General features: G+C 42.3%; 1 protein-coding gene across 6 annotated transcripts in view; it reads right to left on the bottom strand.

The window, feature by feature from the left end:
• RIPOR2 (RHO family interacting cell polarization regulator 2) overlaps positions 1-17,883 on the bottom strand; it is a 207,802-nt gene that overhangs the window by 11,852 nt on the left and 178,067 nt on the right. For 5 of the 6 annotated variants that reach the window (XM_012741349.2, XM_012741341.2, XM_012741342.2 and 2 more), the window contains 7 exons: positions 14,052-14,723; positions 10,597-10,778; positions 8,158-8,326; positions 5,500-5,635; positions 3,630-3,791; positions 2,477-2,635; positions 1,044-1,246 (listed from right to left, as the gene is read on the bottom strand). In XM_012741349.2, the coding sequence (XP_012596803.1) occupies positions 1,044-1,246; positions 2,477-2,635; positions 3,630-3,791; positions 5,500-5,635; positions 8,158-8,326; positions 10,597-10,778; positions 14,052-14,723 (1,683 nt within the window). Of the gene's footprint in view, positions 1-1,043; positions 1,247-2,476; positions 2,636-3,629; positions 3,792-5,499; positions 5,636-8,157; positions 8,327-10,596; positions 10,779-10,868; positions 11,968-14,051; positions 14,724-17,883 lie in introns of those variants that run through there. The other variant, XM_012741348.3, reaches the window with a different exon arrangement.

Below are 17,883 nucleotides of genomic sequence, written 5' to 3' on the forward strand. Positions count from 1 at the left end.
ATGATTCTGGCTTTCAAGGGGCCCTTAGATCTGATAGAAATGCTAAAGCTATTTAGAAAGAACTGTAGAGAAGAAATGTATTAGGTGCCATGAGAACGCTACAAGAGGCTAAGTGGGTCAGATAGAGAAGAGAGATCTCATGGAATGCCAAGGGAGTTTCACAGAAATGATGTCCGCACTGGACAGGAAACGATGGGGTAGATTTTAGTTGGGAAGTTGGATGAGAAAAAGGCATCCAGGCAGAAATACGGCAGACAGGAGGAGGTGGAAGTCCCGGTGAGAAGGTCTGGTTTCAGATGGGCTAAGTTTGATACATGGCAAATGGATGCTCTGAATAAAACTCTGTCTATAAAAGTAAATTTTCTTATTTTTGCCAAACTCTTTTCTTCCTAAATATTTAATTTATAAAACCTGTAGTACTTAATGTTAACTCAAATGAGTAATAATCACTATAAGTCATGTTAGTTCACAGGAAATGTAACAGTAATTACTTTTTTAAAAAAATTTATTTATTTTTATTTTTTGAGACAGAGTCTCGCTTTGTTGCCCAGGCTAGAGTGAGTGCTGTGGCGTCAGCCCAGCTCACAGCAACCTCAAACTCCTGGACTCAAGCAATCCTGCTGCCTCAGCCTCCCAAGTAGCTGGGACTGCAGGCATGCACCACTATGTCTGGCTAATTTTTTCTAACTATATTAGTTGGCCAATTAATTTCTTTCTATTTTTTTAGTAGAGACGGGGTCTCTGTCTTGCTCAGGCTGGTTTCGAACTCCTGACCTTGAGCGATCCGCCTGCCTCGGCCTCCCAGAGTGCTAGGATTACAGGCGTGAGCCACCGCACCTGGCCTAATTTTTTACTTTTTTGTAGAGATGAAGTCTTGCTCTTTTGCCCAGGCTGGTTCCTTTAGTTTTAATTATTTTACAGAGTATGCATCACTAATAAGCAGAAGAAATCATTTTATAAAAGAATGGAAGTTAAAACAATAGTAGTAGATGACAGAAAATTAAACAAACTTCTCACTTGATGGCCATGATTTAGTGTCCTACCTTTTCCCTGAAATGCTCATTTTTGGAGGCTGCTGCCAAGAAAAGTGTCACAGCCTCACTAACTTCATTGTCCTCTCTGGTTAATAGCAGAGCCAGAGTCCTGAGTACTTCCTGCTGGGCAGGGAGGTTGCCAGGAGCAAGGTCACTCATGGTCTGTAGCAGTTTTTCATCTCTTAGTGATTGCAGAGTCTGAACCATAGAAACTAGAGGGTAAGAAGGAAACACAATTCACATTCAGACATACTAAAGTAACATGCTCATTAGAAATATAAATAGGACTCAAGTATATATGAAAGTATATATATAACAATAGGCCCAAGTATATATGAAAAATTAGTATATGATAAAGGTGGTGTTTCAAATTAGTGAAAAAAGAATAGATTATTCAAATAACTGTATTGAAGTGAGGGGAAAACCATATGGGAAAAAAGTGAAGGCAGGTCTCTATCCCATAATGGCTGTAAAAATAACTTATATATGAATTAGCCAAATGTAAAAATATACAGTGAAGAAAATATAGCTAAACATTTTTCACAATCTTCCATATATATATATCAAAAATTCCATATATATATATATATATATATAGCAAAAATTCAGTTCCTCTTTTAATCATACCTGTTGACAAAACTCTAATCCTGGGTGAACCCAAATCTGCACTGAGGCACCTGAGCTCTGATGGAGAAACCCACTTAGTTGGTTGGAATATGGAGACAATGTGATCAAAATTCAGGTTTTGAGTCTCATTTGGACAAATTGACCATGTTATAAATATATTTTATTTCTAATATAAATATATAGATATATTATAAATATATTATAATATATATTATAAATATATTTCTAATCTCTAACTAAATATCTAGCATGGGCATCTATTAGTCACAAAAACACTAGGATGAGAGTGTGTTTGGTCAGTACAGATGGGAAAATAAACTCTAAAATTCATGTTCCAACAGTAGAGTAACATCCTTTACACAGTGGATAAATTTATGAATTATCTAGATTTTTTTTTTTTACTTTAATTTCCTGTTTTGCTTGCTGTGGATATTCTGCCAATCTCATAGCTTTGTAAAACCCTAGTGCAAAAAAATGGCCTAGTAAAAACCTTGAGACAGTATTATGTTATTATAACATCCAAATAAAAGAATCACAGAAAACAACCTATGTTGTTTAATAATACAACCAACTACATTAGTATACAGGGATATTAATCTAATAACTAATATAATCTAATAAAAACACAAAGAGTATTTAATAACACAGAATATAATGTCAAATAAAAAATGGGATATAATACTCTGCGAGGAATAATTACAGTTTTGAAATTGAAAACCCACATTCAACTAAAAAATACGTTCAACTTTAGAAGCAGGAGAATGAGAGATTCGAATTGAGCTACCACTGCAGTGTGACAAAAGAGCATGCCCTACCTTGCCCGGCCAGCTGGCTGAGATAACTCTCTAGGTCACTCACACCGTGGCTGGTAAAGTAACTGTGATACTGGAAAACGGTGACGACTTCTGAGGAGAGGCTGGAGGAAAGCAGAGGCTCGGCGTGGTCCAGGATTTGGGACACCAGGGTTCGAAACACTATTTGGAAGGGAAAGATACAAAGCAGCTTAAGAAACATAACCTTTTATTCATTCATTCAATCGTTCATTTGTTTATCTTTCATTGTGGTATAAGAGAGGGAAGTACACAAAGTGAGCTAGTCTTCAGTGTACAGCTGGACGGTCTTTGCACACGTGCATACCTGTGCAACTGCCATTTAGATCACATGTAGAAGATGGCCAGTACCCCATAAGCTTTTCTTGTGCCCTTCCCAGTCTATAGCTACCCGCCCATCCCTACCACAGGTAACTAACAATCTGACTTCTATCGACATAAATTAGTTTTGCCTCTTCTTGAACTTCACATAAATGAAATCAAATAGTATGTACTTTTTGTATCTGGTTCCTTTTACCCAACAAAGTATCTGAGATTCATCCAATCGTTGCTTGTGGCAACAATGTGTTCTTTAAAAAAATTACTGTGTAACACTCCATAATATGAATATATTAAAATTTATCCATCCTTTTGTTGTGGGCATTTGGGTTATTTCAAATTCTTAGCTCCTGTGAATAAAGTTGCTATGACTCTTTTGATACACGTCCTCTCTTGTGAACATAGCACTTATTTCTCTTTATATATTTAGGAGTGGGCTTGCTGGATCATAGGGTAGAGGGTATATTGAGCCTTTGTAGAAACTGCCAAACAAATTTTTCCAAAGTGGTTATATCATTTGACACTGCCACTTTGGTGACATTTTGATGAAAAAAGTATACATACAGAAATAGTAATACACAGAAATTTAGTAGCGTTAAAAGTCACTGCTGATATTTTGAATTAAAACCTGCTCAACATCTTTCTTTTCTTAAATCTAACTGAGTGGATGCTGTTTTCCCTGGAGAGGACACCGTTTTTTCAGAGCTGGCCTTTTGTGTGCCTCCCCCATCCTCAGGCTGTGGGGCAAGGGGTGGGGGACCCATCCGTGCACACTCTCACACTAAAGGACAGAAACTCTCTCTCTGCTGCTGTCTTGTACCTGGGTCCGCAAGTCCTGGATATTCTTTGTTGACGGTTCTGGCAAAGCTGGCTTCCAGCTGCTTAATCACCCTGTCAGCTGAGCTGTGGTAGACACCAACTGGGCTGCAGCACTTGGTCCAGAATGACAGCAAAGACAGCTTTTTGTGAAACTCTGGTATAGCTGGAAAAGAAGAGCAACCCCCATCCCATGACACGTGTTAAAGGAAGCAGATGGAGACATGTACCTGGGTGGGGAAGGGGGGAGTGAGATTGGGGGCCTTTGTGGGTTGTGTTTTTCTACAGGTCTGCAGTTTTCAGTTGGAACTACAAGATTCCTCTGTGGTTGGCAGATGGTCCAAAGGGTAAAGAAGTTATGACGAGGAACTCATGGGAGACCAAAGAAAATGGAAGGAAAACACAAGGTTGTTTGCTTTCAGTGATAAGAAACACAGCAGCTCTACCCTTGGGAGACATTCCAATCATCTCATCCCCTGTAACATTATAGCAAAAATCACGCAGAACCAGAAACCCAAACTTTAGCAGACTTTGCTAAGGGGGGGAATGTAGCAGTAGGTGGCCAGAGGGCTCTCAGACTGCAGTGACTGGACAGCATGGTCCCCGGTAGTGCAGGATCAACATTTCACTTGGATGTGGCTGTGATTGTGAGGAGGGGCCTGGAGAAGAGAGGACATAAGTCACTCGCAGCCTGAGTGTCCTGCCCTTTGATATTCCTCGCAGAGACCTGCCTAGGTCACTTGCTTCTAGTAGGAATGGATGCAGGAGGCAGAAATGTATAGGAAAGGGAGTTTAAGGCTTAATCAAAGATGATCTAGAAGATCTTACTTCCACTGAATATCTGATGTGAAAAGAGACATAAATTCTTGTCTTTACAAAAGTGCTCTGTAGACAGACCACACAAATTCAAAGGTACCTTCCCCATGTCAAGTTCTCTATTTAGAACTCTCAGAAGCAGGGACTCTCCTGGGGCCTTTGAATCTATGCATCTCTGCATTTTCCCAGCAAGGTTTGGAAGCATCTTCCATTTGACGGTCAGTATAGGAGTTGCCATAGCCAGGTCCACGGCACAAGAACGGTCCTGACCTTCTGTCCCTGAAGGGAATCACACCACCAGGAAGTCTGTGAAACTCTGCCTGTTAGGTGGACGCTGTCTCTGGGTCTGTGTCTGACTTCTGGGAGGTGGAGGCCCGATAGGAAAAACTATATGGAACTGGGTGCAGTGACGCATGCTTCTAGTCTCAACTATTCAGGAGGATCACTTGAGCCTGGGAATTCAATGAGACTGGCCTGGGCAACACAGTGAGACCCCTGGCTCTGAAAAAAAAAATACATGTATATATGAAAAAAAGAAATAGCTATGTGTCTGCTGTTTTTTGTTTGTTTGTTTGTTTTTGAGACAGAGTCTCAGTCTGTTGCCCAGGCTAGAGTGCCGTGGCATCAGCCTAGCTCACAGCAACCTCAAATGCCGGGGCTCAAGCAATCCTCCCGCTTCAGCCTCCTGGGTAGCTGAGACTACAGGCATGCGCCACCATGCCCAGCTAATTTTTTTCTATTTTTTAAGTAGAGACGGGGTCTCACTCTTGCTCAGGCTGGTCTCAAACTCCTGAGCTCAAACGATCCACCCGCGTCGGCCTCCCAGAGTGTTAGGATTACAGGTGTGAGCCACCATGCCCAGCCTGTGTCTGATGTTTTGACTCAGAAGGCTGAATTGTAGTGTTAACCAGACCAACTAGTATAGAGATCTTACTCTATTCTATGGCCTAAGATTGCTTTTCTGCTTTTCCAACAACGCAATGAACAGTCACAGGCAGCAGATTGGGCTAGGGGCGTCATCGTTTACATGAATGCTGGTGTATTTGGCAGGTACTTACCTTCCACGACAGAACTGATATTTCCTATGTTCTCATCACTGACAGCTGCGAGTCTCTCCATCACTTGGATCTGCCTAGAAAGCTTCTCTAAGAGATTTCGCGCCACGAATGGGGTTTTGCTTGAGAAAACAATTTGCTGATAAAACAAACAAAACCACTGTTTCAATTATGTTGTTGTCAACAGAGCTTTCCCTAACCAGCCTTCCTGAATGTGGTAATGATGCTAAATAAACTCCTACAATGTTTTTGTTCTAGCTCGGTAATGTTCCTCATTCCACGCAGGTGACAACATCTGATGGAATCAGACATGTTTTTGTTGCTTTCCGTTTTTTCATGCCTGCATAAAGTCTGGCATTTTCTCAGTAGTAGAGCTGCAAGGTTACTATGAAGCTGCCTTCCCTTTTATGTACTGTAAATCTGATCTTCCTTTTTGAAACCTCAAGGGCAGATTTAGGCTGTGTCTCGATGTGTAAGCAGAAAAAGATTTGTTTTAGGAGTATGGAAATTTTTCGCAGTATGGTTTTATTTTTTTGTTTGTTTTCAAGCTGAAAATTAAGAGAGGATTGTATAGTAATCATAATTACAGAGCTATCTCATTACAATTAATGAGCGCTTATAACGTACCAGGCATTGGTCTGAGGCTTATGTGATTTCTCACAACCACCCAGTGAGGTAGGTCCTATTGAGATCCCCATTTTCCTGGTGACAAAACTAAGGCACAGAGAGGTTAAGTAACCTGCCTAAGGTCAGAAAAGCACTAAGCAGTTTTACTTGTGTGTGGGTCATAAGAATGAAGAGGGCTGAGACAGAAAAGGATGTAAGTCACTTGTACCCTGAAAGTTCTACTCTTCTCTGTGTCTCTCAGAGATCTGCCCTGGTCACCTGGGAGGCACGGGTGCAGGGTGCAGCCTCAGACTTCCATGCTGCACTGTCTAATGCATGTGAACTCCAAAACAAACAGGATCTCAGACTCAAAAATCTAGTGTAGCAATTATGTATTAACACTTTTCATGTAAGTAAATACAGTAGCAATGAACTGCTTTATTCAAAAATAATTGTAGCTATTATGAGTCTCAGAGGATGCCCATTTTTATCTCTCTGCAATTATATACCAAGTGAATAAGTAAACTCACAGATGCAGGAATGAGTGCAAGTGAGAAATTAAGTTTCTAGCCCTCGCCCTTTCAATCTACATCTTCATATCCATCTCTTTTGTTTGTCTAGAATTGGTGTTCTCTACCAAAGAGCAGAAATGTTATAACCATGGCCTTATTATAAGGAGAAATACTGCACAGATTACTAGATGCCAATTAGTTCTTGGGAGAAAACATTCACCCCTTATGGAAGAGAATTCTCTTATGTCTCACAAAATAGCTACTTTCCTCTAACAGGTAAACCGATGGTTTGCTCAGCGCAGAGTCAGGCTCAGCAAGGATAAAGAGCTGTGAAAGTTGTGTCACTCATATGGTTGGTGAGTATGGAATAGCCATAAGTAAACAAAAATCCTTGTCCCATTTTGGTCAGAGAAAAAATTGCATCTTCCGCTAGATTGGTTTTCAGAATCATGGTTTTTAACCTCAATACTCGATAGAAGAGTTCATCTAGGGTGTTGGCCAACCAAGTGGCAAGAGTTACAATCACCAACCAGTTTGCACTGCATGTAAGTTGTCTGAGGCTACCCTGAGGTTTTTTAGCAGTGGTGGAGAAGCATGCTCCTCTTCATTTCCCCACCAGGGTGTTACCAAGGAAGCAAAATGGCCCCTCCTGGGGCCTCCCTAGGGCCCCCAGGACTCCTCACCCTGACTCTTGCTTTCCAGCTGGTCCTGCACTCTTGGGAGCACAATTCCTCCTCTTTTTGCACCTTTCCTGCTTGGCTGGTCTCCCTGAAACCATTATTACATTTACTTGCACATTTTCTCCCTGTTCTACGCACATCCAAGCAAGCTGGGAGAAGAACAATATTAGGAGAAGACAAGCTACAAGCCAGGGAGGAAGCTTTCAAGTAGATGCTTGGGGAAAAATGCCTTGTTTAAGACAGAGGAAACCTGTGCTTCAACAAAAGAATTTCAAAAGATTTGCTGCACTGTTGAAAAACCGTAAGTGGTAGACAGCTTGAGATGAGAAGAAAAATCAGCTCTATGGTATTCTAGAATGAGAGCTGACTGGTGATGATAATGACCCAGAGAAGTATTTCTTCCCATTGCTAAGAAGAAGTACTTACTCAAGGTCTGGGAAAACAGTTAGGTTTCTTAGCACTCTGCTTTTAGCTATCCAGGGGCAAAAACCAAATTCATGTGACATGAACATTCCTATATGTTCAGTACTACTGACTTCCAAACTCCATTCGCAGATGGCAGAATACAAATACTGTTAAAAAATTTTCTCAAATTACTCTCATCTACTACCACATTAGTCAAAATTGAGAGCTAGCCATATTCCACCTACCACCTTAAAAAATCTAGGTTTTATGATGAAAAACTCAGGGTTGAAGAGGCATTCACATGCAAATCAGAGTTTTTGAGTTGGCTCAAAGCAAAGCGGGACTGTTCTCTTATTCCTGAAATCTCATTTCCCCAGCAAAACTGAAAAATGAAAGCATACTTTCTTGGTACATAAACAACCCAGATTCTCAAACACAAACGCAGTCGCTGATCCTACCTGAACGAGTTGGGTGCAGTACTGCAGGTGCCTGACAATGGTGATGTCCAGGCTCTCGTTCCCTGTGGTCAGTGGGAGAGGGCTTCCTGCCACACTGGTCCCAACTCCTGTGTCCTCAGTCAGTGCTTCACTGAGATGCCCTCTGGCTTCCGGGTGAACTGACCTATAACTGTTGAAGCAGGAAGGTGGGAAAAACATTAGCTGTTTCTGTGCACAAACCACGGGTCAACTCAACATGGCTCACGTCAGGCCTGAATTGCTCCTGTGATGGTCTTTCACTTTCACTTGCCTACCTTGAAAAATAGAGATACCTTTCAAAAATGACTTAATTCAGCCTGGCTGCCAATTTGCCTAGTATTAAAAGACCATGCAAATTGCTTCCAGAATTCTCTGTTTGCTTCTCAAGCACAATGAACCATTTATGAAGTAGTTCACCAAGAAATCTGTGAAATGTGCCCTCATTTTGCATTTGTCGCACTTTCCTGCTCTGTTGACAGAGTGATCTGCCAAATTCTCTGGGATTAAACTGTCCTCTGTATTTGTGGTTTCTCAAGGGCAATACCATTAAGAAATAATCTGCCAAAGCTTTTTCCTGGCTTCAGATCAATTGCTACTTGAGGAAAAGAAAAAAGGAAAGCTGCCAAGAAGAGAGACACTATGTTCTACCCAGACAAAAGTTAAAAGGGGTGTTTGAATATGTAGAGGCATAGCTTAGTTCTGCCTCTCATGCTTTATTTAAATCTCACTGTTGAACTGTCTACAGTTATATCATGATGAGTATTTATGTTTAAAAAATATGTTGCGTATATTATCTAATTTTATTCTTAAATCTGAGAACTAGGAAGGGAGGGAATTCTAGTCTCATTTCCTACAACTAGCAAGGATGTTAATGAACATATCCTGGTTCACACAGCTAGATGGGACAGGGCAGCTCTTGGCTTCTAGCCTCACACTCCCCAGTGTCTACAATTTATAAAGCTCATTCACCAGAGTTTAGAGGCTTTGAATGCTTTATTCTGATTTACATTTGCCTCCAAGGGGTAAACACTCAGTTTGTGTGTTGGCAGTGAACACATGGCAGTCAATACATATTTAAAACACACACACACACACAAACACACACACGCTTTTCTCTAATACCTCTGATGCCATACCATAAGATTGATTGAATTAGACATATTTAATATGAATGTTTTGCAAAATGTACAAAAGCTGTGGTATTTTTGTTGTTTAAAGGCTTCTTGCAGCAAGAAGAGAAAGAGTTTAAATGGATGCCTGACCTTGCTATATCATGTAACAGCTTACGTTAACAAGTATACAAAACAGTTTTTGGTCAAGAAGCATTTCACAAACCCAATCAAGCTAGAAAAATCTCATTGTAGAATGTAGAAGTATAACTTAAGCAATTACATTCATTTAATAAGTTTTCTTTGCTAAGCCCCCAGTTTGTTTGAGGGGTAATTTCTAGTTCTCATGTTTTTTTCCTGGTTCTATTGTGGAAGAAGAAACCCTCCAGGAACAACAAAAACCAAAAACAATACCATCTCTCACAGAAATATTTGTGAAGGATGAATCATCATGGCTACTACAACTTGAAAAACTATTTATGTGGCATTGTGCCATAGGTAAAGATGGGTGGGCAATCTACCCTTTTCTTTGGGAAAGGGTATGTTTAATCTTTTGCAGCAACTGATGGAGGTATGTTCCATTGTGCTTGTTTTATTCATCTATAATTACAACATGGGCCCCAGGCATTAGCTCTAAAAAAGTGATTTGGCTGCCCAAGGATGCCTGATGCAGAAAGTGACGCTATGTCACCTTCACCACCGCCCACCAAGGAGGTCACATTCTTCACCTAGAGGGTTGCAGATCCAGTGGCAGTTATCAGTCATCAATCATCCCTTCTTACATTTCCAAAGAAAATATGTGCCATGGGACTTAAACCTGGCTTTGACATTCTGTTGATGAGCTTAATCTCATGCAAAGACTCACTGGGCTTAAGCCAACTGAGAAACAGGTAAAGGGACAGGGAAAACAAACCTCCCCAAAATAAAGACCAAGGAGAACCAGGTCCAAACTTACCATCCAGTAGGAGTTCTCCAGAAACAGGGTATACCTAATTAATTTGGAATTAGTTGCATGGGGTCCATTTGTAGACCATGAACCCTATAAGATGTATGCAGATACATACATACAAAATTTTCTCCTTTGTTTATAAAGAAGGAAAGAAATTTATTTTCCTTTGAGCAATTCAAAAGAGGCGAGCAATATTTAGATGTTGTACTTGACAATAAAAAGAAACTGTAAGCCAACTGGTCACTCACATAGGGAGTTTGATCTTCCCTGCAGATGTGTACCAGGTCTACTCTAATGGTAACAAACAACTACTGTACCAGCTATGACAGGAGAAATACAAGGAGACACTAACTTCAGACTTACCTATGTTTCTCAGTCTCAGTGTCTGAAAATACTGAGTCAGCACCTCCTCCGACATTACAAACCTCATCACCATCTTCCTCCTCGTCAAAATCAGAGGTGTTCAGGAAATCAAAGCTTTCTAAAGCACTTTCAACTGTAAGACTTAAACTGGAAGACCTGCTGCGGCTTACTGCTGGCTTGCACTGCAAAGGTAGAAGGCACCAAGGAGAGAAGGCATCAACACATTCAGAAGGAGAAGGAGGACACATGACACTCAGTTGCAAATGCGACACTTCTTTTTTTTTTGTTTTCAAGCTTTTATTTTTTGTTGGCATTTTAAAAAATGCATTTAAAAAATATATCTAAAAAAGAAGTACAACCATGGACAAAATGGCACAACATCTGGGATTTGTTTCAAAATAATCCAGAGGGAAGTGAGCAGGTAGAAGAATAGATGAAACAAGATTGGCCATGAGGTGATCACTCCGGAGGTTAAAGGATGGACACACGTTGGGATCCATTATGGGATGTTCTCTACTTCCGTTTAAAATTTTTATGACAAAAAGTTTAAAAAGAAATGACAACCACAAGCTTTGGGAAACAGAAATGCTATATTCCCTCTGCCTAATGCTCATTCTTAAATAAAATACAACCAACAGACAAATTTTAAGAGTCACTGAATCGATGATGAATCTCTAATTTCAAGACACAACATCTTCAGTGTCCTGAGACAGGTGCTAGCTATCTAAGGCACCTGCTTTAAAAGACTAACACAACAAATCCCCGAAATGGAAAACTGCTCATATTTACCTAGCCCACGCTCCCTAGGTAAGAAGTCCTACATTTTCAGGTTATATTCACAGCATAATTTTTCCTTTCAGTATCATGGAGAAAAAATGAATGGCTTGGGCATCATAAGAACTAGCCCTGCTTTCCCTGGAGCTCTACCTTGAAAGGAACAAGTCCCATCACTTCTCTGACCAGGCCCTGGAATTACGGGAGCAAACCCATGCTATGGCCTGGAGCATTCTCTAATGCTGGGCATAAGCTGAAACATTACAAACAGAACAATGCCAGTTGCTGTGGGCACAGAGACAGAGAGAAATATTTCCAAATATTCAAGAGGACGCTGGGGTGGATTGAATGGGATAAGTCCTGCAAGTAAGAAGCACTAAATGTCCTCCATCCAGTTAGGTGGCACTCCTTGCTGAGTTCTTAGCACAAGGCCGGAAGGGCCTTGTGGGGATTTGTCTCTGACACTCAAGGTGGCACAAAATCACACGGGGAAAACGTCTTTCAGTCTTTTATATCACAGTTGTTTCATTCACTCTCAGTGATCTCCGTCCAAGAGGCAGCATCATTTAGTTTCTGATCCTCAAGATGTTTAGCATCCTAGGAATGTGAAGGAGGGGGGAGAAAAAGAGAAGGCTTTGTCCAGCTGATGCTTTAATTCTGGCTGGATACAAAGCTACCTGTCCCACATCTAAACTCTCATGAAGTTTTCAATCTCGGGGGAGAGAGGGAGCCAGTCTGGACTTAACCCACTTCTAGGGTCCTGTTTCTTAAATAGCTAGCCACATGACTTGATCCTGTACAGTATGGGTGTGTTTAAATACTGGTCATAACAAAAAACAGGGGCAGTTGAAGATTTCAGTAGCAGGATAGTTTTGGAGCAACAGCAGACTGAAATAATACTCTGGAAAGAAATCTGTGACCACCAGGTTTTTATAAAACTAACAGATGATGTGCTTTGTGTTTCCCAGTGGATTGAACTACGCATCAGAATCCCAGATGCTTGAAATAGGAGCTACTATCACTACTGATTTTCTTTAAAGCATTCACTTCAGGTGGGATCAATTTGTGTCTCAGCTCTCTGAAATGAATGCCTTTTGCCCAAAGCTGTCAACTGTGCAGAAAAGATGCTCTCTCAGTGGAGTACCAGATAAGCAACCTCCAGGCACAAACCCTGAGCTGATGCTTTTGAACTTCATTTTAAAGAGAGCAGATTCCGAGTGCCCTTCCCTGCTTCTGGGAGGCTCTGCCCACAGCTGAACTAATCTGTCATGAGCATTCAAGGACCTGAAGAGTTAGAGCCTGAATTATCTTAGGCACAAACATCCTCCAGAGCTAGGTCAGCATGACTGAATAGAGAGATAAGATGGCTAGAAAAGCCTTGGAAATGCAGTTCCAGATGCCTTTGGGAACCACATCTTAAAACAGTCACACAAAGGAATGCAACAGCCTTCTGTGGGTTGGCTCTCAGCTTGCCACTGAAACCTTACTTTCAAGCCTTTTTGTAGACCAGGTCCCCTAAAGAATTGCTCTTTCAAGAAAAAGGATCCAAGTTCTCTTCTATGTGACAATATAAATCAGAGTGGCAAGGCAAAGAATACAGTGAGATTTGAGACAAAAATTCAAGTTCTGACTCCTTGTGCAGTTTTCTTTTCTCTTTTTTAGGTGATAGGGTCTCACTTTATTGCCCATGGTGGAGTGCAGTGGCATGATCATAGCTCACTGTAACCCTGAACTCCTGTGCTCAAGTGACTCTCTTGTCTCAGCCTCTGGAGTAGCTAAGACTACAGGCATGTGTCATCATGCCTGGCTAATATTTACATTTTTTGTAGATATGGGGTCTTGCAATGTTGCCCAGGCTGGTCTTGAACTTCTGGCCTCAAGTGATCCTATAGCCTTAGCCTCCCAAAATGCTGGGATTAGAGGCATGAGCTACTGTGCTCAGCCTTGTGCAGTATTTTTAAAAAATTTAATCCATGTGCCAGGTGAAAACAGATGCATTCTGATAGAGCAATAATGATCTCATTATTAGGACCTCCTGCCTGAGAGGCAATCATCCCTCTCATCCTACCTTCCCACTTCCACCCTGCGCTGTCTGATCACCATGGATTGAGGATGATCTCTCTGGTAGAGGCTGGGGTTCCCTAACTGCAAGAGCGGAACTGATGATTATTCTCTGATGATGAATTGGAGATTCTGACTTGCTGACTTGGGCCAAATCCAGAAGGGAATCCTCCGAGCAGGCAGTGCCATGCAGGGTGGGAGAGGGAGAGAAGGCTGCCGGGGGCTCTCACACTGGCGCTGGCTAACGCTGATCCAATCAGGAATGGGGCTCCCTGCTTTCATGATACCGTGAGAGGGAGCCTACTCGGTGACATCTGTGAGACCATGACGATCAAAGTGTAACCATGTCACATTTGGGATTAGGAGGATTAACTCTGGGACTGGAGGAGTTCTTTGGAGCTTTTAATTTAAGTCCAAATCAATGTAGTTAATCTCCTGTTACCGGGAAAACAAAAATGAATGTGCACTATCGGCATAATGATCAATGGCATTTAAATGATGATTGTGTGTTGATCCCGTGATTGAACAGGCTTTAAAAAAAGATACGCCAGTTTAAATAGAATGCTGGTTTAGGATGCCTCTTTCCAAACCTAATCCAATTTTTCTGAAGAGGTACTTACTTTTAGAATATCATCCAAATGCATGACTTCTTGGTTTAGATCCTGAAACTCTTTATACTGCTCTTTATGTGGTTCTAATGCAAGGAAAAGCCCGTTAAAGGCATCCTCTAAGCTTCCATCTAGAAAGGATCTACAGCCTTCCGACTCTCCACTGACAGAGCCCTCAAAGAGCAGCCGCTCTGTGGCCGCTGGCACCTCTGCCGAGGTGAGCCTCTTGACCAGCTGCTTCGTGATGTTGCCCTCAAAAGTGTCCAGTTCCACAGGCTTGAGTTCAGAGGCCTCATCGGACTCTTGCAGAAGCGCCTCCGCGACATCGTTCTGCAGGAACAGGCGCTCAGCCCCGGCACCTGCAGGCTGGGGGCGGCAAGGCTCGGACGTGGCCGAGGCAGGTCTCCCGGGCTCTTCCGGGTCCTCCTTCTTCGGGTGTGACTTTGGCTCCTGGCCTTCTCCCAAGGAGTTCCTGGAAGATGCCAAGCTGGTATCATCCATGCCCTCATTCTGGGAGGACAGGCCGCTGTGGTTCAGCTCTGCAGGGGTGATGGTAATTTCTGGATTTGTTGAGTTGGGGGTGAGGGTGCAGTCCCCATTGGGCAGGTCACTGAAGCTGAGAGAAAGTGGCATTTTCTCCTCGGCTGCCTTTCCATCTTCAAAGATGTCATCAGGTAGATTCGACTGTGGATAAAAGGCACTTCATTACCATTTTTGATACAAATAATGCATTTGGCATGGTTTGTCTCCAGACACAGAATATACAGCAATTAAAATTTAAAAGGCAGAACCTTCATAATATTAGCATTTTATTTCTTGATGTGTGTGTGTTTATGGCTGGCAAAAGAAAACAAGCCATTAAAAACCATTTCCATTGTTGAATCCAGGTGAAAGTTCACGGTACTATTCTTAGCTTTGACATTTTTCAAAAGAAAAGTTTGGGCGGCGATGGTGCTTGTTTTCTAAATCCCAGCATCTCACAATATTTGACAGCCATAGCTATGAATAATACTACTGATTTTTTTTCTTTTCCTTTTTTTTGGCATTTGTCTTAAAAGACTTTCCAACATTCATGCTATTTCACTCCACAGATGTGATGCTTTGTTCTGCTTCAATTACTCAGTAATTATTTTTTTTGAAAATTTCTACCCACAAATCCCAAGCTCTTGAAAATGTTTTATTAATTTAGTAACCATGCCATAAATAATTCAAGGCCAGCAATGCATTTGCATAGTTTCTCTAGAAATAAGAGAAAAAGACTAATACATTGCACATCTATCTTCCAGGGGGCAAACCCCAGGGCCCCAGTGTGTCTGCAAACACTGAGCCTTCTGCCAAGCAGACTCGGCCTGTGTCTCAGGTGTGCTCTGTGCTTCATGAAGCAGAACGCTGAAGAAAGAGGTCAGAAATATCCAGGTAACCAAGATAATTTGTTTATTCAGGCATTACAATTTTGAAGTCAACTTTCCTTGCACTGTGGAGTCTGTGTATAGTGTCTAAATGCCAAATGTTGCTTTGTGGAAATGGTTTTCTAGTTGTTTGAGATTAATTCCATCAAAACCGGCTCATTTTTCTTGGATTCCAGATTATTTTTATTTATTTATTTTTTTCTGCCTTAGCCTCCTACAGGCATGCCCCACCACACTTGCTAATTTTTCTTATTTTGGGGTCTTGCTATGTTGCCAAGCTCATCTGGAACTCCTGGCCTCAAGTGATCCTCCCACCTTGGCCTCCCAAAGTGGTGGGATTCCAGGTGTGAGCCACCGTGCCTGGCCCAGATTAGATTTTTAAAGTAAATGGCAAGTATTAATATCAAGCTAATGCCTATTTTAATCACATATGCAATGAAGAATTCTCACAATAATCCTGGGAATAAGCCAAGCACACAAAAGTGTTACAGCAAGTGAAACGGGTGCAGACAGAAAGAAAAAGTCTGCGTGTCCTCCTCCAGCCATGTCCTGGGTCCCATGGCTGCAGGATCTGAGGCCACTAGATCCCGACACATGCAGTTAGTTCCACCCAAACTGTCCATTCTAGTCTGGTGGCAAGGGATTTACTTCAGCTGCAGGAAGAGTAAAGTGGCGTGTCACTGAGACACTCAAGTAACCTCTATGAGTGCGGGCTCTTCACTTCTAAGACTGAGAATGTTTCCTTCTATTAGCGATTATGAAACTGTGCTCCCCAAAGTCCTTGAAGTGGTGAGTTCTGGTGTTCATCTTCTTTTCCTCCAGCTTGTTTATATTAGTTTCTTCCCTCCCCTACTCGCACACCCTCCCCCTACGCCTGTGCCTCTAGGAGAGAGAAAAGGGGGAACTGCCATGGAGGGATAGGGGAGGCCTGGAGTCCTGTGATCTGAACCCCTCCATGGGGGTCGCTTAGGGATCTCGCAGAACCCATGGGGGCTCCGGGTGGTCCTGCCCAGCCTCATCCGGTCTCCTGGGCCCGCCTCTCATGGCAGCACAGGGGTGAGGTGGGGGGGATGGCGGGGGTGGAGCTGGGGTTGGGGAGGCATTGGTGGGAGGCAGGGGGATTGAGTAGTCACGAGTCTTATTGAAATTCCAAAGTCCTCCCCAGCCAATTCTCTTGAGTTCCGATTCTCAAACCCAAATCTGCACCTACATAAGTGGCGAATATCGGGTTAGAATAAATTGAGTCTGCCCGAGGAGACTCACAGTGTACCAAGGGAAGGAGTCTATCCACAGCGCACGCAGCGGTGCAAGGGCATGTGTGCTGTGGGAGAAGTGTGTGTCGTGAGGGGAGGACCCCAGCAACCAGAGGGCTGCTGCCTGAGAAAGAGCTGGTGCTGGAGCTCAGCCTCAGAGGAGGGTGAGGCAGTGGGAGGAGGTGGAAGGGGAGCTTTCTGGAAGGAACAATGTGTGCAAAGACATGAGATCCTGAAAGCATGTGGTGCCTTTGGAGGACACTGAGAAGCTCGGAGGGGCCGGAGCAGAGGACAAAGAGTGGAAAGGTGAGTGATGGGCCGAGCTGGGCTGTGGCCAGATGGCAATGGCCACTCTGAGGACCTTTGTGTTTACCCAGAAAGCTACGGGAAGCCATCAAGTCTTTTTCTAATCTTAACTGTGTTTAAATTATGCTATTACACCTCTACCAACTCTCCCCCATAACCCTCTAACCTGCGGCATATGAGCGTGAATGTACACATTATGGTGACAGCTACCTATGCAACTGCACTAGCTCTACTATGTTTTGGTATGTGTGAAATTCTATTCGAGTTTAGCCTGGTCTTTTTCACCTGAATTTTTTAATTCAATGAATAAGATGCAATCGTTATTATTATTAGCCAAAGACTTTTAGTCCTTTCTTCTCTGGACATTCAAAGATTACTAAAGTCTGTGAAGAACAGGATATTGTGTGTGTGTGTGTATTCTCTGGTGACATGATGTACAATACATACAGTGTAGGTTACCTATTGTGTTCCTGTGAATTAAGGGTTTCTTTTACCAAGGTAGTATAAAATTAACAAACACTACAAAAAACTAAGACTGAGAACTTCTTCAAATAGAAATAGCTCTAGTGAAACTGGTTGAAATCCTTCTGAGTTCCTTGAGTTTTGGAGAGGCTTAAGCTTATTTACCTTCTGAAATAAAATCTCCTTTGGCCTTAAGTGCGACAGTAGTTTTTAAAAATGAAAATCTTGTTACCATGGATATCTTTGCCACAACGGAGAAAAATCACAGCACAAAAACAGGAATCATTAGAAGAGAAGGATAAACCGCCTCTCTAACAAAGTTGCATGCACGGCCAAGTTTCCCACCCCGAGGACAGGACAGCTGCAACCATGACCCGGTGACCCAGTGAGCAAGACAGAGATGACGAAAGAAGA

Source organism: Microcebus murinus, chromosome 15 (genome assembly GCF_040939455.1).
Source record: "Microcebus murinus isolate Inina chromosome 15, M.murinus_Inina_mat1.0, whole genome shotgun sequence".
NCBI lineage: Eukaryota > Metazoa > Chordata > Mammalia > Primates > Cheirogaleidae > Microcebus > Microcebus murinus.